The sequence below is a fragment of the Benincasa hispida genome, chromosome 9 (genome assembly GCF_009727055.1).
Source record: "Benincasa hispida cultivar B227 chromosome 9, ASM972705v1, whole genome shotgun sequence".
NCBI classification, from domain to species: Eukaryota; Viridiplantae; Streptophyta; class Magnoliopsida; order Cucurbitales; family Cucurbitaceae; genus Benincasa; species Benincasa hispida.
In genome coordinates, this window is record NC_052357.1 from 67,297,654 (window position 1) to 67,324,705 (window position 27,052).

General features: G+C 33.6%; 1 protein-coding gene across 4 annotated transcripts; it reads right to left on the bottom strand.

Annotated features, from left to right (window-relative positions):
- Positions 1 to 1,019: 1,019 nt before the first annotated feature.
- Positions 1,020 to 15,172, bottom strand: LOC120086708 (WD and tetratricopeptide repeats protein 1). 4 transcript variants are annotated; one of them, XM_039043476.1, is made up of 20 exons: positions 14,937 to 15,170; positions 13,762 to 13,830; positions 12,330 to 12,407; positions 11,197 to 11,331; positions 10,983 to 11,090; positions 10,685 to 10,813; positions 9,040 to 9,155; positions 8,816 to 8,933; positions 8,178 to 8,283; positions 7,335 to 7,477; positions 7,085 to 7,252; positions 6,824 to 6,934; positions 6,539 to 6,650; positions 5,487 to 5,734; positions 4,935 to 5,025; positions 4,091 to 4,186; positions 3,923 to 3,993; positions 3,719 to 3,846; positions 2,552 to 2,666; positions 1,020 to 1,384 (listed from the first exon to the last, which is right to left on the bottom strand). In XM_039043476.1, the coding sequence occupies exons 1-19, from the start codon at positions 15,006 to 15,008 to the stop codon at positions 2,585 to 2,587; spliced, it is 2,181 nt and encodes a 726-aa protein (XP_038899404.1). In that variant the 5' UTR covers positions 15,009 to 15,170; the 3' UTR covers positions 1,020 to 1,384; positions 2,552 to 2,584. The 4 variants fall into 4 exon arrangements, with proteins under 4 accessions (XP_038899404.1, XP_038899403.1, XP_038899405.1 ...); XM_039043475.1 differs by having other exon boundaries at positions 5,487 to 5,830; positions 14,937 to 15,169; XM_039043477.1 differs by lacking the exons at positions 12,330 to 12,407; positions 13,762 to 13,830; positions 14,937 to 15,170 and adding an exon at positions 11,518 to 11,825 and having other exon boundaries at positions 5,487 to 5,830.
- Positions 15,173 to 27,052: the final 11,880 nt, after the last annotated feature.

Genomic DNA, 27,052 nt, shown 5'->3' on the forward strand with positions numbered 1-27,052 from the left:
TAGCAATAGATTAGCGGCTCTCTATGCAGTACAACGCCGAGATCCTAGGTAAGCATCGAGCCGAAATGGTACAAATTATTGTAGTTACTTCCTTAGCTGCGTTCAAATTTATGGACTTGGTTACAATACGAGTTGAGGTCAATTTTATTATTACTTTTAGGGTGTATTTGAAATACATTTATAAAATAATATTTAATTTAAAAAATAAATCATTTTAAAAGAAATTAGAGTATTTGACGACCACTCAAAATAGTTTGTGTATTTTAATAAGTTTTTATAAAAAATAATCAAATAAAAATGAGTTTCTTGAAAAATATTTTTTTCTCGAGTCAACCCAGACGAACCCTTAATCTCATTAGCCATTCAAGATCAGACAAAGAACTAATTCTCACTGCTTAATCAAATTTGATTAATTTACTATCTTTTTTTAAGTCCAACAAGAACCAGTTGAACTATCCCTTAAATCAAACTTAGATAAAATTAGTTTCACTTTTAAATATTTGATATTTGATTTCACAGTGTGCAAGTGTTTAAAGCTGGTTTTTTTTAAAAAAAAATGTAGAACGTCCTAATTAATCCTTTCAAATAATTGTTCAAATTTTGAAAGAGTAATTGAGTCAATAAGTGATTTAAGAAAGTATCAAAATAGGTGATCTAGATCTTGTGTTCAAACTCCTACAATGTTATTTCCTCTCCAATTAATAGTAATTTCCACTTGTTTGAGTCTAATATCGATTTCCACTTGTTTGTTCATATTTTAAACTCATAAGTTAATCCCAAATTAAGAGATGTGTTAGATGATATGATTTTAAATCTACCTTCACCGATCAGCTTAAACTTTTAGATCAATCGGCGATTAAAAATCAACATTTTCCATCTAATTTTTAGCATGTAATTAGGAAATGAGTAATTAAGTTTTTATCTTTAATCTGGCATACTTTTTTTTTAAATGGAAATTCACTAACTTTAATCTGATATACTTTAGGCTTTCTAAACTGAGAACTTTAAACAAATACATAAACAATGAAAGCCAACTATGGAAATAAAGACATGCTATACATACTCGAACTCGATTTTCTGCTTCATCTTATTCTGTACATATCACCGCATATAGAAGAAAAAAAAAGAGAAACTGTGATGAAAAAAACAGCAAGTTATCAAAGAAAAAAGAAAAAGAGCAACAAAAGAAAAATTTACAACAATTTACAAGGCAAAAAAAGAACAAAATCAAATGACACCCGTAAAAATAGTAGCTTGACTGTTAAATGTTATATATTGAGAACTTGAATGAGGCTTCTCATGACCTAACTCAACTTGTAGGAGTCTGTTGAACTATATGTTCGGTGTGCTAACCGCTACTCACCAACTATGGCTATTCCATTTTCTGTCAAAATAACTCAAATAAATAAGTAAATAAATAATAATAATTTCAACCTGGATTGTACATAAATTTCAAATGTCAACAAGGAAAAAGTTATCTAAACTCTAAATAACGAAGCAGAAGCGAATTGTGGTGCAAAAAAAATGAAAGAATACAAAAACAGAGAGCATACTAAAATAAAAGTCTTGACACTAACTACAAAAAGAACTTCAGTTCAAAAGAACATGATCAATAATATAATTATAAAACGGTCTAATGACCAACATCCAAAGAGAAGCATTAAACATCAATAATATGGAAATTATCTTCCACTTTTTATTCGCTAACCCACTAGTCAATGCATACATTCGCGGATTAGAAGATCAGAGGTTCATATTCCCTTACCCCCAAATGTTGTATTGAAATATATGGTGCAAATATCAATTTATATCTTTAAATTTTGGGAGTTGTATCAATTAAAACTCTAAACTAATAATTGTATCAATTTAAACCCTGAACCTTCGTAACTGTATAAAATTTACACCCTCTTTCAAATTTTGTTTGACTAATATCGTGTGAAACTTATAATTTGAGTCAATTAAACTGTTAAAATTTCATAAACTAATCAATTCAAACCTTTCTTTATGATTACCTTTAAAAATCATTCATGCATTAATCCTCAATTTACAAAATGGACGATTAGAGTAAATGCATGGATGATTCTCAAAGAAAATTATGACGAATAGTCTAAATTGATTCTTATGAAAGTTTATAGATTTAATTGATACAATTATAAGTTCCACATGAGGTTTTTTTCAAACAAAACGTAATCAAGGGTGTAAATTGATACACTTGGAAAAGTTTAAGGTTTAAGTAGATACAATTACTAGTTCAGGTTTTAAATTGATATATATATAGAGAGAGACAAGCACATATATGTATACATACACATATATAATGTCATCAGCATCAGAATACAACTAATAAGATGCCAACAGTGGTGCACTAGGGAACAGGACAGGAAAAATTGTTAATTGTGATTGCTTCGTTGCGACGTGTGAAAGCTTGGAGGAATCCTCCGAAAGCCTCTCATTCATTTCAATGATTGCACATGAACTTACTAATAATAAACCTTATCAATAGATTTAAAAAACATAGAAAATGCGTTTATTTATATAATATACCACTTACCTTCGTGAATCCATATAAACAAAAACTATAATATCAACTCTGAGCACATTCAAATGGATGAAGGCTTCCTTCCGAGAAATCATGCATCCTAAACCGCTCTAAAATTTCAAAAGGCCTGCACCACCACATACAAATTCATAATTCCTCAATTACCAAAATATGAAAATAAAACATCAAATAGTACAAACATATAGTTAATGGGAGTATACAGCCGAGCAAGGAACAGAGGAAATATTGTGTTCAGGGAAAGGCCTCCTTTGATTTTTAATCTTATCTTTAATGAGAAACCAGTGTGTGTGTGCACGTGTGTCTATATGCGAAAAAGATTGAGAAATAATGATAAGCAAAATAAGATAACAAACTCACGTATGGAGCAAGGGGAAATAATGATAAGCAGAGATCATTGGGAAAAAAAAGTAAGAGACATTTGGCGAATGGGTTCAGATCCTCTAAAGTGGCTATTTAGGATATTGAGATCTCGTGTGTGTGTGTGTATAAATTTACCAGCCTACTAATATATCAACCAAAAAAAAGAGTAATGAAGGTGTAAGTTTAAAATGATGGAGGAATTGGTATGGTAAACATCATCTAGTTAGTTATTTATTATCAAGATTCAACAAAAATTTTAGGTCCGAGAAATCTGGAAAAGAGCTTTGAGAGCTGGTTAGATTTGGTTCTTCGTGATGGGCATTTGTTAATGGGGTTCCGCTGGGGCTCATTGTAATTAGCAACATTTTCAAAATTGTATGAGACATAAGCCTTGAGGCGAGGCAGCCTTTAAAGTGCCTTAGGGCTCACCTAGTCTTACGCCTTGCCTCACCATGAGATAAAGTCTCAAGGCTACCTTAACCCTTTTAAAATATTGATCTTCTTTTGGTGGACTTGGTTTTTGCATTCTCTCCCACATTCTTTATTTGTCCCAACGAAAGTTCAGTTTTGTTTTTTTTAAAAAAAATAAATAAATAATAAAAAAATAATTAAGTTTAAGTACTATTTTGATCCCGAATTTTGTTCAATTTTAGTACCTATACTTTCAATCAATTTTAAACTTAGTCCCTCAAGAAATTCAAATGATAATAGTTAAAATTATGTTAACACCAAGGAACAAGGAATTCAGATAGAAAATAGTTAGAATTATGTTAACACCAAGGAATTCAGGAAGCTCACAGTATTGCTTCTCTATTACGGCAGAGTCTGCGCTGATTGTTCTCTATGGCAGCCAACACATCGGCTGCCTGCGGTCCGACCGCCCCACCGGCTACAAGTGACGGGACTGAAGCAGTTGGAGTCCATAGCTGTGACAGAGGAGGACATCAATAACTCAGAAAGATAGATCTGTGGTCATCTGAACTAAACTCAATACATACTTACCTTTATGGTATTGTCGATGCCGCTAGTAGCAATGGCACAATCAAATGGATGACTTTGCACGCAATTCACAACTGAAAAAGTGAATCAAAAGGTTTTTTACTATTTCAGTTTTGGTTTCTGTAATTAAATGATAATAATTCATCTTTAAAATTAAGCGAAGGTATTTACCAGCTCCATCTCCAACAAGTATTTTAATCAGTCTACCAGTTCCCTTTTCCCAAATAAACCATCTACCATCATCACTACCACTGGCAACGTATTCACCTGGAAATATCATTTTACAGAGATCAATATAAGACTTATCACAAGTACTTTTTAGAGTACCTATATGCTTATTTCTAAAAACAGAAACTGGCACTTGTATTTTACAACCCCTCATTGTTCTTCCCTCATAAAAAAAAATTAGTAATTTAGCACAAACATGATGTGTTACTTCAACTGACATTATAACATTGCTATACCATCATTTACGAGACAATTCAATCTATCAATTCCCGTTTATCATATGACTTGATACATACACACCCAAAAAGGGAAGGAAAAAAAGGGAAAAAAGGGGGAATGTAACATACCATACGAACACCAAAAGACCATTTCCATTGGTGGTGGCCACAACAGATATGCTTTAGAAGATTCGGAGATAGATAAGTTCAAGAATTTTTTTTAGGGAAAAGAGGATTTTTTTCTTTTATATAATACATAACGAATAACCAGACTTTCATTAAGAAAAAAATGAAAAGACAAAATAAAAAAGAATGGTCACAGTTAGATAAGTCTACAATCAAGCACAAAAGACCTAACAGAAAACTAGATAAAGTTTCGCCATTGAGGCCCTCAAAAAAATAATAAACCTAATAAAGGACCAAATATAACTTGAAGAACACAATCCAAGAGGAATTTTGGGTGCAAATATAAGGATGTAATTTCCTCGTAGTGAGATATAAAACAAGGTAGCATGAACCCAAATTTTTATTAACTTTATAATTTGCCAATCTCATGGTTCAGTGAATACCTCTTTGCCCGAGAAAACTGGCTTGTTTAATATCAGTTCCGATATTACAATGACCAACATATCTTTGTTTCATATCAATGACGGGTTCAGGCTGCATGTAAAGTAATATAAGCTTACTCAGAATGAAGATAACTAAAGTTAAATGCACAGAAGCACATAATATTCAAATCCAAACAAAACAATCCTGGGCACTTATCAGTTGAAGCAAAAGTCATAGTTGGGTTATAAATAACTTATGTCAAGTGAAAATCTACCAATGCACAAAAACAGAGGCTACTTCTGAAGAGACTTTTGCTTGCAATAGCAACAGTCATAGTATTTTTCTCAGAACGTCAAATGCATCCCAAATAACCAAAAGTGGCAGAAAAATCTATTAAACATCAAGATAAAATAGATCCGTATAATGCATAGCACTTGCCATTTTGCAAACTTCTAAATTCAGTGGAGTAAGATTTGGCAGCAACTTGAGTGGCAGCATAAACGGAACTTTTGAAATTAGTAATTCTTTCAATGAGGAAATTTATAAACTCAAAATCAAGGTATTAATAGAACCTGATAAAGTGTTGTATCATTTTGTGATGATGAAGGAGACCCACAGGAGCCATTTGGGCCAACCCTATCTCTTGCTGGATCAACTCGTCTATGTATTCTAAGATTTAAACTTCCATGTAGAACGTTGGAATCAACATCATGGGCTTCATCACCCGATAAGGTTTCAAAGTCCAGCTCCACCTCCTCATCATAATCAGAATCTTCTCTTTCCGATCTCGGCCCATCTTGTGAAACATCACTATTTGCATCTGAGCGGTAAAGAAAGTCACTTAATGATAATACACCACCTAACGGTGCTGATCTTATAGCTCCATCATTGCCTTTATTTGATTTTTCCAATTCAGCTGGTTACAATATAAAATAAAATAAATCAAAAGCCAAAAATGAGCAGGAACATGGCAAGATGCAAAAATGCTGAAACAAGCTGAATAATATCTTTAAGTTACAATTTTTTTCCAATAGGAAACAAACATTTCATTGCTTAATATCTTTCAGTTACACATTACCACATAAAACTACGAAAGATCACCTTGAGTATTTTTAAATATGATAAAGAATAAAACACAGGTCATCATTGCCTTTATTTGATTCGTCCAATTCAGCTGATTTCAATACAAAATAAAATAAATCAAAAGCCAAAAATGTGCAGGAAAATGGCAATATGCATAAGATGTTGGAACAAGAGTAATATCTTTCACTAAGTATTTCTAAATATAATAAAGAATAAAACATGGATCAAGAAGAAGAAAGAAACTAGTAAATATTGCTGGTACAAACAAACAAACAAAAAAGAGGGGAAACAAGAAATCTAGCCAAATGCCAACAGGATCGACAAAATGGACTAAAGTAGCATAAATCCAAAATGTGTTGTAGTTAAAACAAAACAGGACCAAGGGTTAGTATTGAGCAGTTAATTTCTATCACAAGCAATACATTTATTTGAATTCCACAATCCTCCACTGGGAAGAGTCGTGGTATGTCAGCTCTCTCAGATCTCCACTCCAAGATAAATATGAATCAAGCGACATTGCAAGTTCTAAGCTAAATTGTACCTGCTGCGAGGTCCCTCTTTACACTTTCCACCTTCTCTGCCACTTCAGGATTAGATGGGGCTAAACACTGGGCAGCAAACGCAAAATCTAGGGCTTCTTTATGTCTACCCAGCTGCAAGAATCAAAATACTGTTGATACATACACTTTCAAACAAACAAAACGATTTTACTACAAAAAGACACTGGGTAAAACCTTTGAGACTCACAATTTTATATTAAACGAGAAGTAAGAGACATAGTGAGAAAACTACAGCAAGCAATAGCACAGAATGACATAAGAATTACCTGTGATAGAGCTTCGCACATGTAGTAATGTGCTCTGAAAGAGGAATGATCCATTTTCCTGGCACTGTAACAATCTCTTATGGCCATATGAACATCATTCTTCCACTTCCGCTGTAAAAGATTTTAGTTTTTTTTTAATTAGAAACCAAAGGATATACTTTATATATATAGTAAAAAATGACGACAGGAGATTGACTTGGATACATAAATTTGAAATGGAACAGGAATTTCATGCAATAAATCTGAGCCTTAGTAATGAACCTTGAGTAATAAAGCTGCACGTGTGCATAATGTATCGTGTTTGAAAATAACGCCAATACTACGACCATATCCATCCAAAATTTCATTGCATGCCTCAATTCCACCAAAGTAGTTCCCACTGTCCAAGCACTTCTCAGCAATTTGTAATAATTTTCTGCATTTATCAAGCTGAAAAATACATGTTAAATTAAACCTTGAACCATATAAGTAATAACATTGTTCATTTAAAGCATTTGTTTGAGAGTCACACCTTTGCATTGACACCACAATTTAATGGCAAACCATTAGATAAATTGGAAATGGAAGGCTGCAATTCCAATCCGTTGAGTACAGGAGTGAAGCTCATTAACTTAGAAACATCTCCTGATGTATACTGCATTGTACCCAGACCAGCTGTGGCAAAAAACATAGATATACAGTTCAGCAGAACAAAATCAAACACATTAAGTATCAAAGTATTGTTTCACAAAGACAGTAATTGGCATTATCTAACTAATTGATAAAACACTGATTGGAAACTAAAACAGAAAAATCACAAATATGGTCCTCCTTAAGAAATCATCATATCTTAGTTTCAAAACAGCCATTGCACATGTTAATAGCATGAAAAGACATTTTAATGTAAATTTAAAACAAAAATCCAACAATTCTCAGATTTCAACTCTCCGACTCTCTCTCCAAGGTTGAATACTTGCACATACAGGAATGAGAATGAGGTGGTCGGGAATAGGATGCCTATTGACTAACCATGTATGGTATGTGGAAATGGGATTTGATTATAGATTTATTTATTATCTAAGATCCAATTACATTATTTACAGCCAATATGAGCATATAATTGAACTAAAATAAATTCCATTATTTATAGATTAAATAACAGTATGAAGTTAAGGTATGTGTATTAAGATTATTTTATTTAATAACTAAATTCATGCTAAATTAACTTTAACTACCATACCATTATATGGTATGTGTTGAACTCCAAAAGAATTTCAGATAAAAAAAAGTTTATCAAAAATAAATCGGAACGATTGATTAAAAAAAATGGACTAATAAAATGCATAAGCTTAAATTTTCAGACAAATTAAGATACCATGATTTACATTCATCAAGTATACATGTTCTCCACTATAGCTAAGCAGGATCTCTTCTCCATTCGGACTAAAAGTAACATGAGTCAAATGCAAACCCGATCGGACCTAAAAAACAGAGAGTTGACATTAGAAGCTCGAATTGGTAGAAACAATGATGACTAGAATTAGCAATTAGCAACTATATGTTTTTAAAACATCATATTTCATCACCCACCAAAAAAGAATCAACATGAAAAACAACAATTTGAGATTTTTCAAATCAGAATAGTCCATTAAGATAGTATCATGCCAAGAAGAAAAAAAAAAGGCAACAATCATAATGTAATGCTGAGTATGCATGAATAAATAGTGAATTCTCATTTCGTGACTACTAATTACTATGACGTCAGATTATATGAATGAAAGATTTTTTCTTTTTTGCCCAAGTAGAGAGACATTTGAGACCTGCATCAAAATCATGGGTTATGCAGATACAGATTGACCACAAGAACCATCTTTATATCACGTTTTGTATACACTAAATTTGACTTTCTAGAGTATATAATGTTCGATCATGTTTCTCCACTCAAGCAATAATAATATCTTGTTGCCAGATTGATATGCATGATGACTAACTAATAGCAATTTCTGAACTCACCCGATCAGAGAGATGCATTGGACAGAAGTAGTTAACACAAGGAGGTGGCGACATCCTCTTCTGGCTGGAAGACAAGGGTGGCAGCATCCTTCTATCATATAACCGTGCAAATGCATCACTGCAGATAAAAATTAATTGAAGTTGAACAGGAACACTTGGGCTCTAGTGCTTTTACTTCCTTTTAAGTAATTCCTCTATGCAAAGGGTTAGCAATAGCAGAATACCTTCCACCAACCAGAAGTAAATGAGGCCTAGTGGAACTAATGTCACAGGATTTCAAAGCAAGGGTTTGTCTGGGAGGATCAGCCAATGACCTCTTTGCTCCACACCGCAAATCAAGCTGACAATGAGCTTAATGTGAAAACAATGAACCTAATAACTGATACCATTTTTTTATTTAAAAAATATGTTGTGATAAACTATTGGGATTAACAAGACAATAATTTTTTTTGAAAAAAAAATGTTGGATGAGCCTCTTCTAAGGCTTGCTGTTTTTTTAGGTTCTATTTCTTGGTAAGAAACAAAACTTTTACTGAAAAAAATAACAGAGTACAAGAGGAGGAAAAAAGGAGCCAAACACTTACCATTTAAAGGACTACAATTCAAAAGAACAAAATCAACATCGTAATTACAAAATGGTCAAGCGCCTCATGGTCAAACATAAGCATATACTATTGAGCTATGGCCCAACATTGAGTAGAGGGATTTGAACCTACGATCTCTTAGAAAATTGAAAAAAAAAAAATCTAAAACATTGAGCTAAGCTCATGCCAGGTGTCAGCAAGGTTTGTTGTTAACACATGCTATCACATTTATTAATGTGATCCATTGTGTTCAAAATGGTCATTTTTAAGAATACATACAATAAAATAAATGCTGCTGTCATATACAGAATCAAGCATCACAGCTAATCCCTCCCATACCCCCACCCAAAAAAGTGAAGGGTAATTTTGCAGTGTCCATTTAGCTTGAATATTGACGAAAGGCAAGGAATGTTAGGATAACAACCAGACTGACATGCCATTTGAAATAATAAATACATAATTCAGAGGAGAAAATTGACGATAACTTGGTCAAGATAAGTCTACGTTGCCACGATATCGTTCTAACTTTAGATGACTGGTGATATACTTTGATCGTGGGCCATTAGCAGCTCCTTGTTAAATAAGCACCAGGAAATCCTTCCAGTGAAACAGCAAGGAAAAGAAACACCAATGGTAGATAAAACCATTTTGTCAATACACAGAAGGCTGATTCATATTACGCAATTGTTTTTTTTTTATATAAGCAACACAGAATGTATTAGGCAAAAAATCGGAGATGAGATATCCACAAGGAACCAAGGGGTTACAAACTAGCAAGAATACGAGGGAAAACAAAAGAAGAAGAAGAAGAAGAAGAAGAAGAAGAAGAAGAAGAAGAAGAAGAAGAAGAAGCTTCCCAAATAACTAGTTCATCAAATGGAAGTGTTAAAGGGGGTGTCAAATGATGGGTGATTTATCATGGTACCAAAGCAAGAAGCATTGGGTTTGAACCCTAGTAAAGACATTGTCTCTTCAATTAATATTGATAACTACTTATTTGGCCTTAAATAAATTTATGAGCCCACCACAAGCGAGGGAGAGTGTAGTTTCTTTTTTTTTGGGGGGGATGAAAAAGTCCAGGTTTCAAGACTACACTGGTAATAATTTTCTTTCAATCACACAGAAATACACAGCCAGGGATCAAAATATATAACTACTATGAACGTGTCAAAGTATTGATATAAGATTAAATTTATCACAACACATTTACCTAATTTTTTCGATTGACAGGTGATTTCACAGGAAAAAAAAAAAAAAAGAAAATTCTGGAGAAAACAGTACTTACAAGAACATTGTGGCATTCTTGGTGAGAAGCTCCATCAGGAGGACAAGACATGCCCTCTCGAAAGTCATGCTGTCTAAGAGTCCCATCCTCACTAGCACTCCATACTACATTTGGATTTCCTATTTCAACCTTCAACGAATTGAAGAAAGAAATTATCAAAACTATGTACATGTGATTAAACCTATATTTACTACAACATAACCTGATCATTCAAAAAAAAATTAATTATTTCATTACGCCTGTCGCCTGGTAGAAGAAATTTTGAAAATATATTTCCCATTGAGTTCTTGACTCTTACAGCTAATTTTTTTACTCTTCTGGCGTGACAGCGATACAAAGCCGATGAAGCTATTGGATTATCATCTTGTCCTCTCCCTCTTAAGCGAGATAAATTAAACAACCGCACCTGTTAAGAAAACAACCCCCCACCCCCACCCCCCAGAAAAAATAGTGAGCAAATCCAACTTCAAGCATAACATACATGAGAAATTTTACAGTATAGTATATTAAACCTCTGCATCCCCAGCTCCAGAGACCACAAGCTCATCAGACGTTTCAGGAACAAATTTTGTACAAAATATGTTTGCAGAATGCCCAGTATCCACAGAGTCCAATAGCTTTCGACCAGAATAGCTCCAGATGTTTATCTGCAAAAAACACAATTAACAAATATCTTCCAGAAAACATAATTTTTCTTCAGAGGATGGAGATTTTAAAAAATAAAAATAAAAATAAAATAAAATAACATTATATATATAATACACACACACACACACACATAAAAGGAGTAACAATAAGGCATTATGCAATACAACTACAGATAAATCAATTACCATCTAAAAGATGAGGTAGAAACATGCTAATCCTTCAATATCAATTAATCATTACTGCTTTCACTACATTCAATTCCAACAGAAGTGGGATGATATATCCAGGGTTATCTCTTTGGTGTAATCTTCATTATCAAGTCCTGAAACTCCATTTTTCCATTTTTGATAGTCCATCCAAAGAAAATTTCTTGAGAATAAAAATTGATAAGTCAAATTTGAAGAGTTTAGAAACTAATAATATCCATAAATTTTATAGAAATAACATTTTCTGTCTCAATAACCGTAAGAAAATATATCACCACACTCTCAACTAAAATTTTAGGCATTTGAAGACTTATCCGACATGCAGCACAAATTGACTAACTTGGGATTCAAATTTTAGGCATTTTCTAACTCAATCTGCATGCACCACCACCTGCAATGATCGGCAGTTGCTATATGAGCAAACTTAACAACATAGGATACCTTTCTCCATCAAAATAGAGTCAGATTCATACTGGCGTGAATTTAATTCTGCTTTACAACAGGAATCATTCTCTTAAATTCTTTTGGTCCAAATGTCAGCAGGAAAGAACATTCAGTAATACATGCTGATATGCTCAATAGATACTCACACATTTTCATAAAGGGCCACCAATTCAAAGAAAAAGAAACAGGTTTGTTGATTCAATCTTCAAGAATAACTACCCAATTACCACTACACATAGTCCAACAATAAAACATGGCCACCATCAAAACCAAAACATTGAGTCATCCACTGGCTACTGTAGATCTTAGGTAAATTAAGTCAAAGAACTGAAGGGAGACTGTCTTACCCGAGTGTCATCTGATCCAGATATCAACAGCGAACCACGAGAATTCCAGGCCACTGCATTAACACACCCCTGATGCCCCTGAAGAGAGAGAGTTGGGGGGTTGTTAATTTAAAAATTGACAGGATAGAGAGAGCAAAGAAAGATGGAATTGTAAGGAAAGGGAGTAAAAACAACATTTGCACAGATTTTGGAAAAAGAGACGCAAAAACTAAATCATGCATCCAACATAATGAGGAAAGACTTTATCATTCTCTCCTACTTCAAAAGACAATATGAACTGTCCTCATCCCTTTTTTATTTTTTTATTTTTGTGAAAAAAGAAACTATTTCAATCCTCGTCCCATTATAGTGACTAGGCTACAGGGTCACCTGGAAAAATGTCATCTTAAGAGAATATAACCACTAAACACCAATATCATAACTTTCAGAACCAAAAATGACAAGTATTAGTTGAAAATGATGGCTAAATCTTATAGGCTTCCAGCTTGCACATGAACATAGCAGAGAAATCAACATCAGATGCAGTTCATAATATCCATTAGATACAAGTAGGAAAGAGTACAAAAGTGGCTGATTCGTAAATATAGGAGCATAAATAGCAGTATGAAGCCCCTTTTAGAGTTCCATTTCCTTACCATGTTAATATGATAGTCAATAACTTGCGTTCATACAGCTTAATACAAAAAATAAGAAACAAAGTCCAATTAAAAGCAATGGGCCCATTTACCTTCCGTCAATACGTTTTTTAATGAGAAAACCTTCTGTCATGGAAAATATGTGAAACAAGACTGAAAGGGAAAACAAAATCAGCCACCAAAAGGGGTGCTCAAACCCCAAATTAGCTATAGAAGAAAGGGGTCCAATCTTAAACAACCAAACCTAAAGGATTTTCACAAAAAGCTTTAATAACTGATGTCTAAAGGAAAGCATTAAATCTCACAAGAGACCCCACCTCAATCTTTTGACATATTTAGAGTTTCATCTCCATATATGGGAGAGAAAACCAGCGGTATATCAAATGCTTAGGGAGGCATTTTAAATGACATGAAACAGTATAAAATACAATGTTAAATGACATGGATAATTATTCTATCACCATTACCAGGTACCCATGTACCCGACATGATGTAAAACATAAAGCTTCTAATGAAGCTTCACATGTAATTTCAACAAAGAATGTGTTATAAGAACATTGTTTTCTTTTTCTTTCATTTTATCTGAAGCTGGTTCTTCATTTTTTTAAAGAAACAAAAAAAAACGTTGTTTCTTTAAGTAATTGCACATTTATTGAAAAAATTGAAAGAACATACTAGGGCATACAAAAACAAGGAGTCCAACCCTAATTACAGATCCGATTCTGAGCAGAACATAAGCAACAACAAATAGAACAATGTTAAAAATCACAGCGGAAGAAACTTAAATCCATACAGACCTCCAGTTCCTTTTCCTGGGAGAGTCTTTGGATGAATGATGAGTGCATCTGCAAACCATATGTGGGATCCTGCATACATAAATGACTTGGAAAAATGAAACAAATTCATAAGAGAGAATTAAAAGCTTCACAAAAGCAAATTTCATAAAGCGGACCCTTACGTTTCCATATTAAGTAAAGCATATAAAAAAAAAATCATTCCTTCAGAATGCAATACTACATTATAAACATTGAAAAAATAACATAAAACATGTAAAACGAGTCACCAAGAAGGTAAAGCTGAACATGAACATAAACTTTAAAGTTAGAAAATAGCATGCTGATCTTCTTTTCTTTTGGAACCTAGACCTCTTACTTATTATATATACATGTAGTCTGGTTTTTATACAGATAGATCCTTTCTTATATATTTACCGATCAATTAATAACATAGTAATCTTCAAAACTATGTTATGTCGTGTTCTATAGAAGAGAGAATGAAAGAGTGAGAACATGTCAATAGAGTTAATCCGGAAGATTCTTGCAGGACAGCCAAACTGCAATATAGCTCATGCCTAAGGATCTATGTTTTTCAACTTTAAATTTGTCCTTGTTTCTTTTTTAGAAAATAATGCTGCATCCTCCTTTACAAATTTTAGAAAACAAAAATAAAGGGAATCCATAGGCAAAGAACGAGACGATTCCGATTTCAATAGTACGAATGAAAACAATAATGATCACAATCAAAGGCCTTGCTATTATTATATCTTGCTTCGACTCATGACACATCAAGGAAAAGGTTCAACGAAGTAAAACAGACGAACTCGAATGAGAGTTCATTTTAGCAATTTCAGAAACTTCCAAATCAACCAAACCAAAATTGCATTGCTTATCGTCCACAAATAGCCTTCAAGAATCCAAAATCTCCTATGTTCATCTGATATCAATACACTTCTCACTTCTCACTTCGCCTCCAACAACACAATTCAACTAAATCCAATAACAAGAATGATATATCTAAAATTCACGCTAACAATCTCCACCTCGTGAAAGTACGTTCACGCTACAAAAACCAAAGACGCCTACAATTCACATCCAATCCAAGAAAACAATTCAAGTAACTCGATACTTGAAGTTGAACGAATGCAACCCCTATGAGAAGGTAGGAGAAGAAAAAAGGCATCAATTAGACATACTTGACGAAAGCTGATGTGCCTGCTCTCGAGCAAACCACAGACGTTGCCATCGTGAAAGGCGAAGTCCTCCATGAGATGATAGAGAACTCAGAGAAACCCTAACGGGAATCAAACTCCGACCGATAATCTGTAGTTGCAGCAGTGAAGGATTCCGATCATTCTACAATTTTCACGCTCCGAGCTGAGAACCGTCTCTGAGGTCTGTCCAAATAAATAAATAGAGAGCTCTACGGGCGAATTAGATGAAGGTCGTGTGACAATTAATTAATCAAGAGGCCAATAAAATTTGCTGATTTTTATTTATTTATTTATTTATAATCTTAGGTTAGAGTATAAAAATTCTCTCGAAATTGGGTGGGTTTACATTTAAAAAAAAAAAAATTGAGGCCATATTTATACGGATTGAAAATTAATATATAAAAGTATAATTTTAGATAGATACGATTAAAAGCATTCAAATCTATTACGATTCATTCATTAATAAAATTTGTAATTATTCAAAATAGTTTTTGAAACACCTTCAAATTATATTTTAAGCATATTTTATAGGAATAGTTTAAATAAGGAATTTTCTAAACAAAATGTTTTTTTTAATCAATCCAAACAGACTCTCGTAATGCATTTGAAAAATAAATAAATAAACAAATAAATTATGCCTTTCTACTTCCAACATCTTCATTCTTATACTTAAATAAGTTGCGAAAAGAAAATTAAAGTTTGGAAAGAAAAATAAAAAACATAAAACATACTTGATGTTAGTTACTTCACCGAGATCGTTTGTTTCGCGAGTATCCTAGATTTTCATGGGGTTGGCATTTAGATTATCATGTTTGTTTTGGATTAGAGTCTCTTGAAACATGGGTTTTTCAGATTTTTGAGTTGAAAGCATCCACATTTTACTTTATTTTACATACATATTAATCTTCATTTGCATTATATAATTTAAAATAAATATTATCAACTATTATATCATATATTTTTAGTTATATCATAATTCTTATTATTTTGTAGCAATATGTTTAAATTTAAATTTAAATTAATATTTATTTTATAAAAAAATCGTAAATTATGATATATTATTTTGTTGAGAGAGATAGTATATAAAAATAGTAGAAATTGTATTAATTTTAAAAGAAATTCAAATTGATAAAAACAAATATGTTATATAAATTCAAACTACATCAAATTAATTGTAAAGTAATAAATAGTCATAAGGGCATTATTGAAACTTTATATAAATTTAAGACATTCCCGAGTAAAAATCCTACCAAACAAAAGTAATAGTCTAAAGATGCCGGACATCTATAGTTTCTAATATATATAATTTCGAGCATCTAAGATTCTGGTTATCTACATTCCAAAAAAACAAAAGACCCCTAAAAAAACAAATGACCCCTGAGGGGTCTTTTGTCTTTTGGAATTATAGAAAATTGAAACTTTGGATGTCCAAAATTAGAGATAAATAGAATTATAGATGTCGGCATCTTTACATTACTATGTTTGTTTTGTAAAAATATTTGTGCAGACATATGGGAATATTTTGATAATTGTGTTTGTTTTATAGGATTTCTAGTCGTGTTTGTTTCGTAAAAATATTTTTGAAGATATCTGAGAATATTTTGATAACTATATTTTGTTTCGTAGGATTTCTAGTAGCAAATATATTAAATTTACATAATGTTTTAATAATGTCCTTATGACTATTTATTAATTTATAATTAAATTTGTATAATTTAAATTTACGTAACATATTTATTTCTATCTATTTGGATTTCATTTTAAATTAATAAAATTTATATTGTTTTTATATGTTATTTTTTTCCCTCAACAAATAGTATTAATTCAAGATTTTCTATGAAATATTGACTAATTTAAGTTTAAATTTGAATATTTTGCTAAAAAAAATAAGAATTATGGTATAACAAAAAAAATGATATATATGAATGACAATATTTATTTTAATTATATAATACAAATGAAGAGAAGTATATATATAATAAAAACAAGGACAAATATGTAAAATGGAAATGCTCTCAACTCGGGAATATAAAAAACTCATGTCTGATTGAGGGTACCGAAACTCTTGAGATGCCCTCCACCTGGACATCCTAGGATGCTCGAAAATTTCCTTATGTCAAGGCATCTTACAATACTGCAAAATAAATACGGTAATATAGATGCCCGCTTCATGGGAATTTAGAATACTCACAAAACAAATTATCCCTAAAATACATCATTAATATCATTCACATTATCAATTTTTACATATCAATTTTGTGGAAATACTGTTAACATTTATATGTATGTATTTCAATTTTTACATATTAAACATTGCATCAATTTTCATCTCCTTTTGATCGAAAACTCTTACTGGTTTTTTTAAACAATGTTTAGAGGTAAAAGTGAACAAAAATAATAGGTAAATTTAAATCTACATTTTAAAAAGTGTCATTGAGTCCATAATAAATTTTTAAAAGTGTGATATATCCTTGAACGGTTTTTAACTTATTCGACATTTTTTAATTTTATTTTACGAAACTATTCATTACAAAATTTCAAGTTTATGGTACATAGATTTTCACTTTTATATTTAATAGATGAGTTGATTTTTTAAGCGAATATGTCATAAGACCTATCTTATTAAAGGAGCTTCCCAAATTGAGGACAAGACAAAAGATAGTCTTCTATCTCTATCTCATCCCATATTTAATTTTTCATTCCCTTAGACTTCAAAAGGAATATGTGAAGGTTCTTATCGAAACTATTTCTCGTTTTATCTTTAAAAAAATACACTTTTGATTTATGAGGTTTGAACTCAATGATATTTTTGTCCTCAAATTTTCAAACTCCGACGATCCATTCATAATGATCAGATATTTATAGTTAACTCACGAATAAATAGATCTAAAAAAATAAATCATCACGTGAAACCAGTCCATCTAATAACAATACTATTTTATCTCAATTAGTCAACATGTCAAAATATAAATATATATGGTATATGCCTTAATTCTAAGGTTCATTGAACCTTAGGTTGGTAACTATTTTCTCACATTCATGGCATGGTATTTTTATTATGTTATAGTATCATTCTTAATGTATTTCTAAAAAAATATTATTCTTAATGTATCAATCAATATATTCATAAATCAGTATTTAGTAATTTTCATCTTGTATTTTTTTTATTGGGTTTAATTCTACGAGCTATTTTGACGGTGTTAATTAAGAAATTTAGTTGAAAGTATTTAAGTTAAAAATATTTGGGGAAGAACAAAAAAAACTACTCGTTCATATATGTTTCGTTGTTGAGAGCTCAACTTTTTTTTTTTTTTTTAATGCGATTTTCAAAACAAGCCAAATTAAAGAATGAAAATGGAAAAAAAAAAATGACGTTTTTTTTGCCAAGCATCTATGATTAAAAAAGAGAGAAAATTAATCATATAGCAATTTTTAATGTTATGTTTGGAAGGATGATAAAAAATATATATATTTATAGTAAGTATCTCCTCTTGCAGGTATTCCCATTTTCTTTTAATCGGACACCCTCAATTCGAAAAATGTCTTCGAAAATAAGATATTAACTATACCATCTGTAAATTTAAACTACATATCATTTTTCTCTCGATACAAACTTTTCTTATTTTTATATCTTCTTTTTTTTTTAAAAAAAAAAAATCCAATATAATTTTTATTTCCAAATTTAGTTACAATTTTGTTATCTAAATACTATTTTTAATTTTTTTTTAAATTGTAAATACTTAACCAGTGAACAACATAACGGAATCATAGCTTGTTTCTCTCCTCATAATAGCAACTCTCTCCAGCTTTCTCCCAAGAGCGGAAAGAACATATGCTTATTTAGAAACATCTCGACTCTACTATGGTGTGGGGTCCATCGGCTAAGGGTAGTAATTAACTATGTTTAAAATATCCATTATCCATATGGATGAAAATATCAAAGTCTTAATTTTATGGAAATTTTGATAAAAATATCGATAAAATTTCGATTTTGATGAATATTTCAAGAAAAAATATAAAAACAAAATTTCATACAATAAATTTAAATTAGCAAATAATTATTTTTATTATTATTAAATAGGTTAACATATTTATTATTTATATTAAATTTACACTAGTGATATTTTGTTGCTTAATTATTGTGTTTAGTAAATTTTTCTACGGCACAAAGGAAATATCCATTCACCCATCATGTCGATATCGAACCCATAAAAACATAGAAATATCAATATTTTAACGGAAATTTAATACTATGTTAATTACTAATTAGGATACTTGAGATTGTGTTCTATGTTGTGTACTTCACTTGGGGATTTACACCTAGGCTTGTTGCAACAGTTACCTTATATATTTCTTGGTCGGAAATCTGCTTCTCTTTGCAACAGATTCTGATCCGTCTCTAAGGAGGATGCGTTTCACCTATTCTTTTTCCTGATGGTTATCTCCATATAAATTTCGTATGAATCGCTAGGGAACTACTTATTTGTATTGGGATACTTTGTATTTAGGAAAATTTGGGTCAACGACCTAATATCTAGACCCAATATAATGTCAAATGACCTCATTTTTTAAAAAAACTGTCAATTTACCTTCTGCTGATGTTATCACGATATGAGATTACAAGAATTGCCCCCTGATAACTGTCTCGCTCTCGCTACTTGGATCTCGCTCTCACTGTCTATCTATATTCTATTGTGATGTGATTGTTTGTCACTGTACGATTGATTTGACAATTTTCACGAAATCTGTCTATAACTTAAAATCGTTAACATACAGCAAATATGTAATGGTGAATTCTTTAAAATCTAAACTTTATTTGAACTATCATTTTTTTGAACGGATATTTATTAAACGAGGTTTTCCAGAACAGAGTTTTTTGGAACCAAACAAGTTTTCAAAACGTGTTTTTCAGAATAGAACAAATTTTTCTTGAACTTGGTTTCATTGGTGTTTGTAGAAACGTGGTCTAAAAAAAGTTATGTAAATAGACAATGTAAATAGCATAACGAAAGGGGTGTGAGAAAGAGCGACAACAAGAAAGTTGGAGAGAGAGAGCGATAGTGAGAAAGGTGGAAAGAGTGAGATTGAACGACAGCGCGAGAGCGAGATTGAGCGACAACGTGAGAGCGAGATACATCGAGAGCGAGAGCAATTGGGAGCGACAATGAGAGAGATCCATGTGTATTACTATCTGCTTAATAAAAAAAAATATTCTTTTGCTCTGTAGGATGACAGAAGAGTGTGTACTAATTCAATACGAAGGTCATTGGGATGAGAACCAAAATTTGTATGTTAGAGGCGAGCCAACAGGAATCATTGTATCTATTACCTTGAAGTATGAAGAACTTAAAGCTCACATTTACAGGGTTGCAAATGTAAGTTTCTCAGAGTTTGATGTTGTTACGAGAGTTAAATATAAGCTTGACTTTAAAGCCCCTCCACAGTACATACGGAATGACGGTGATGTTTGCTTCCTTCTTTTCCGGGACAACCTTTATAGAGTTCAGCTATATGTAATGCTAAAATCATACCACGACAAAAATGTGAATATGAGTCATGATGGTACAGGTGTAGACAGACAATACGAGGTATCATATGACCTTAATCGAGAAGTGGGTGATATTCCATTGTCTATGAACACTCAACTATCAACATTATCAATAGACAATGACAATATTCATGCAGTGGACTTGGAGAGAGAAACTCAATGTAACGGACTTGTGCTTGGTAATGAGAGATCAGGAAGACTTACTTCAATGGATTATGGTCCTCCAGAAGAGCGTGATCCTTTCGTTGTTGGTAATGAGAGATCGACAGGCTTGAATTTTATGGATTGTGGTCCTTCAGAAGAGTGTGATCCTTTCGTGGTTGATAATAAAAGATCAGTAGGATTGATTTCTATGGACTGTGGTCATTCAAAGGTGCAAAAACCTGCAGTGGTTGTTATTGAGAGATCGACAAGATTGAAGATGTCTTCATGTCGTAGAGAGGAATTGATTATGCATGGTACCTCTTCATCTGAGACAGATGTTGAAGTTGGTCTTTTTTTTTTTTTTTTTTTTTTTTTTTTTTTTTTTTTTTTTTTTTTGTAGTAAGAGTGATTTAAAAATGAGACTGTCTATTTTATCCATAAATAATGATTTTGAATATAAGGTAAGGAAGTCAACTAAGTCTTTGTTTACTGTCAAATTTATGGAGGATAATTGTAAGTGCAGTATTCATGCAGTAAAAATTCCAGGTGTGACATATTTAAGATCACGAAGTATATGCGGTCGCACATATGTTCTATTGGAATTTTAAATCATGATCATAGACAAGCAATAACTGCGGTAGTTGGTGAACTAATCCTAGAAAAGTTTACAAGCATAGGACATGTTTATAAACCTCGTCACATCGTTGAGGATATGAGGAAATAGTACGGCGTAAATATAAGTTACGATAAGGCGTGGTGTGCAAGGGAAACCGCTTATGCTCTCACTTGGGGTACTCTAGAAGATTCGTACGTTGTTTTACATGCATATGGTGAAGCGTTAAAAATGAAGAATCCAGGTACAAGATTTGAAATCGAACTTGAAAATGATATCCATTTCAAGTACATGTTTATGGCATTAGGGCCTTATATTAGAGGTTTTTCAAGTTGTCAGCCTGTGATAATTATTGATGGATCGCATCTGAAAGGAAAATACAAAGGGACCATGTTGGTCGGCGTTTCCATGGATGACAATAACCAAGTTTACCCACTAGCATATGCCATAGTGGACAATGAAACTGATCGAGCTTGAAAGTGGTTTATGTCAAACTTGAAGTGTGCCATTGGAGAACCCTCTAACTTGGTGTTCATGTCCAATCGAGTGGTATCTATTAGCAATGCCATTCGTGCAGTTTTTCCAATGACATTTCATGGATTGTACACATACTACCTAGAAAATAATATTCTTTCCAACTTTAAGGACAGTATGATTGTTGGGATGTTCAAGAATGCAGCTAGAGCATTTCGCATGTCAGAGTTCCAAGCACACTGGGACCAACTACGTACTTTTTGAAATGGTGTTGTATCGAAATATTTGGAGGATATTGGTCTTGAAAGGTGGGCACGTGTTTACCAAACAGAACGAAGATACGATAACATGACGTTCAATAGTGCAGAGTGTTTCAATTCATTGACCAAAGAATATCGACAGTTGCCTATAATGTGCTTATTGGAACATGTTCGAGGCCTCATCCAGTCATGATTTTATGAACGGAAAAATTAGTGGGCATCTCGAACGATGTCACACTTGGACTACTGTGAAAAACGATTAGCAACTGAGTGTGACAAAGGCAGACGATATCGAGTTGAGCCGATTGATTGTTATAAGATCCATGTGCGGGACAATCGATTGGACGGTATTGTGAACCTTCATACGAAGGAATGCATATGCAAGGAATTTGACTCACTCGGTATCTCATGTTTGCATGCAATTGTGGCTGCACGAGAACGAAATGTCCCCATCCAAGGTTTGTGCAGTCCATTCTATAACTTTAACTCCCTTGTGGCTACTTGTGTAGAGCCTGTAAATCCACTCGGTCACATATTTGAATGGAAGAAACCTCTGGGATATGTGAAAAAGCATATTGCACCTCCTAGAAGAGTGGTACAGGTCGAGCGACGAAGAGTACAAAGAATACCATTAAGAGGAGAATAATGCAGACAAATAAAATGTGGTAGGTGTTGGAACTCCGGGTATAATCAACAAAACTATAGTGAATCACTCACATTTGGGCGACCTACTGATTCTAATCCAAATGATTCAAATGTCGGTCGATTGTAATTTTCTATGTGCCACTTGTAATCCTCAAAACTATAACTTTCTATGTGCCATTTTAATCCTCAAAACTGTAATTTTCTATGTGTCACTTATCTATTCACGAATCTCTTCAAATGTATCGCTTATCTCGCTCTCCCTTTTATAAGTTTAATTAAGTGGTTTTCTATTCATGAATCATTCTGGAGACGTCTCGCTCTCGCTAATCTCGCTGTCACTTGTAATCCCTTTTAAAATGTCTCACTTATGAGTTTAATTACTAAAGTTTGTCTATTGATGAATCTCTTCAAATGTCTCGCTTATCTCGCTCTCCCTTTTATAGGTTTAATTAAGTGGTTGTCTATTCATGAATCATTTTGGAAACGTCTCGCTCTCACTAATCTCGCTATCACTTGTAATCCCTTTTAAAATGTCTCGCTTATAAGTTTAATTACTAAAATTTGTCTATTCATGAATCTATTCAAATGTCTTGCTTATCTCGCTCTCCCTTTTATAAGTTTAATTAAGTGGTTGTCTATTCATGAATCATTCTGGAAACGTCTCGCTCTCGCTAATCTCACTAATCTCGCTATTGAAGGAACTCTTATTAAATAATACCTTTGAGCAGAAGCAAGATCGTTCCAAAACTCATTGTGACAGAATTAACGCATTCACAATCAAACAGACTAGATATGCATTATACAAAAAATTACCGACTGAAGGAACTCTTATACAAGAGTACCTATGAGCGTAAGTGAATCTTTCCAATTCATTGTGACAAAATTTCCACATATACATTCAAACATATAAATATGTATTCACAACACTAAATTACTAGCATGCTTAAAGGATCAATAAATAAAAGATCGAGAGATCATACCAGTTGAAGACTTTTCTTCACAGCAAATCTCGCTTTCGTTAGAACGACAAGCTGTCGTTTAGCAACTCTCATTCGTCTACCTTGAACAGTCTCCACACGAATAGAAGAAAATGGGGACGACATCACCACTAAGAGCCCTCAGTATTCTCGAAGTGAGAATCCAAAGGGTGGGCTTTGTTTGGATTTGATAGAGGGAAGAAGGAAGATAGATCGTATACAACGATCAAGAAAATAGGAGAAAGGCTCGTCTATCATATAGACAAAAATGCTTGATCGTTTAGGTGAAGTATACAATTGTGTAGGAAAAGGTAAACGATCGTCCATATGATCGTGTAGGAAAAGCTAAGCGGTCGTCTATACGATCGTTTAGAAAAACTCGGGCACTAAACGTGAAGGATCTTATACCGAGAGTTCCATGAGCATGTTCAAATCGCTCCGATTTCACAGTGACCGAAATACAAATGATATACATTCAACACATACAGTTATGCACATAAATCTAATTATCGGCATGCTCATAACATGATAAATAACAGGGAAAGGGTTTCATACCACTTCAAGACTCTATTCGAACTTCTGAACCCCAACGCAGCAGATCCCTCCAACAGATCTACCAACACTTGATGGGAACGTCGATTGCAACAACACGATCACGCGAACTCGAACGATGTAGCGAGGATGACACCACCATTAATGAACCCCAGGTATTCTCGGAGTGAAAACCTAAAGGGTGAGCTTTGGTGAATTTGGTAGATGACGGAGGACAACGATTCGTGTAGACGATAAGCAAGTGAAAGATATAACAGTGCTATCGTATAGCAGGAATGCTTATCGCATAGAGGACTTACACGATCGTGTAGGAAAAGCTGAATGATCGTTTAGATAAATCGTGAGGTATACGGTCATTTAGATGGAGAAGCAACTATCGTATAGGCTCTCGAGCGATCGTTTCACGAATTCTGCGGTCGTAGAAATATTGAATGCGCTATCCAAAATGAAAAACTCTTTTCATTTTTAACCCGTCGGTTACCATAACCAACGCTGCCCAGTATCCACGTCCGAACGTGGAAAAATGGATTAATTATCATATAATCAATCAATCAATTATTTAATAAATATAATCATATTATATTTATATCTTATAGTTTGATATTACATATCTACTATAGTTTTTTCCCTCTACTTGATATAAATCATATTTATATATGATTTCCTCCAAAATAATGTATCTCATACATTTAGTCAATTATATCACATATAATTAACCAGTCCAATTATATCATATATAATTGAACTTCTTCTTGTCAATTTGAACATTTAAAATTAACCCAAACACTGGTTCTCGACTTTATCTAAGCTACCCAGGGGACCTAATGGACTTGTCGCTCGAAGCTCCAACGGTACGTGAATAGCTGACTAAACTTTTTAGCCACGAGATCCACCATCCGTTAACTGTTAGTGATTCCACTAAAGACCAACAACTAAACTCTTCTTACCACAGATATATTTCTGTGTCCATTGGATATAACCAATCATGAGTACGATGACCCTTCACAGATGCTCGTAAGTACAGTTGGGCCAATTTACCATTTTGTTCCTGTAGTTACATCTCATTCCTTAAGTACAACTGATTCCTCTAATGAACAATACACATAGTCCAACTATGTGTGAATCCCTCTCGGGAAAAAAGAAGGTGTGTGGTGCCACATTGTTCGAGCCCCAGAATCAGCCCTTAAGGGAGCCATCTATCTACTTACCCCTACCTCGGGGAAGGAGTGAATTCCATTTTGTGTAGCTGAGTTTCCAGCTCCCAAATCAGACGAATCCCCAAAATGGTAGGTTTGAATCGGTGACCTGGCCACTTGCACCTATACAAATCAAAGGACCGCCCTCAATCACAGAAGTTCCTAACTCACTCAGGATTGAGGTCATGTTACCTATGGTCATCCTAGTAAAGTGAAGTCTTTGTCATGAACGGTATTATATAACGAGACGTTAACGCTTCGTGGTCAGGTCTTATACAAACTCTTTGTATAGGACGCCCCCGCTCGTATGTCCCCAACACGAATGATCAGAATCAGACCATCTTTGACAAGTCACAACATTTATGACCATTCCACAAAGCGGGTCGCGTCCGTAGCGTTACCAGGATAATGTTTCCCTCATATATCCATTTACTACAGACCATTTTGGTTATCACTCAATACATGATCCACTTATATGTCACCACATATATGCTTGAGTCACATATAGATAACCAGAGATTTTATGTTTATTGGTTTGTGGTAAAGCAAATAAAACAATAAACCGAGCAAAATACAAGATGTGAAGTAAATATCATATATAAACAACACAAGTGTTTGTACATACTGTTTACAAACTACATGACACGAGACTTTAGGGCATCAACCCCAACAATCTCCCACTTGTCCTAAAGCGAAGTGGGGTGTACAAAAAATTTAGTACAATACAATAAAATAGCACATAAAAGCCCAGTACAAGTCTACTGATACAGTTAAGATGGCATAGCGACCCAATTCCAAATGAAAGATTTTGGAGAGGCTCGGTTATTCTAGGTATACAGATTTTCGGGATTGTAAGAACAAGTGCTAACACTGTCTTAGGCCATCGTACATTGAAAGATGTTGCTCAAGTACTCGATGCAGCACTCAAAGAGGGGCCTAACTGCCGTTCAGGCATAGAGTCACTTTGTCTAAGGAAATGTCTCCTAAGACGCCTCAAGAGGTTGAGGAGATGAGACGGGTTCTATATGCGTCTGTCGTTGGCAGTTTGATGTGTGTGATGCTCTATACTCGTCCAGACATCTGCTATCGTTGTGGGCAATAGTCAGTAGGTATCAATCTAACCTAGGCCAGGGTCACTAGACACAGTGTCCTCAAGTATCTTCGAAGAATAAGGGACTACATGCTCGTGTATGGTTTCAAGGGATTTGATCCTTACAGGATAACACAGATTCTGACTTTCAGACTGATAAGGACTCTCACAAGTCCACATTAAGGCCAGTCTTTACTCTTAACGGAGGACTATAGTGTGGCGAAGCACTAAGTAGGGGTGCATCACCGATCCACTATGGAGGCAAAGTACGTAGCGGCTTGCGAAGCTGCTAAGAAGTTGTCTGACTCAGGACGTTCTTGACAGACCCTGGAAGTTGTTCCAGATATGTCTAGGCCATTACCCTCTATTGTGATAATAGTGGGGCAAATGATCGATCGCGACAAACACATAGAGCGGAAGTATCATCTGATCCGCGAGATAGTGCATCGAAGGGACGTGATCGTCACGCAGATCGTTTTGAAGCACAATGTTGCTGGACCGTTTACAAAGGCTCTCACGGCTACAGTGTTTGAGGGTCACCTACGAAGCATGGGTCTACAGGATCGCTTGCGGCTGGACTAGGGAAATGGAAGATTTTC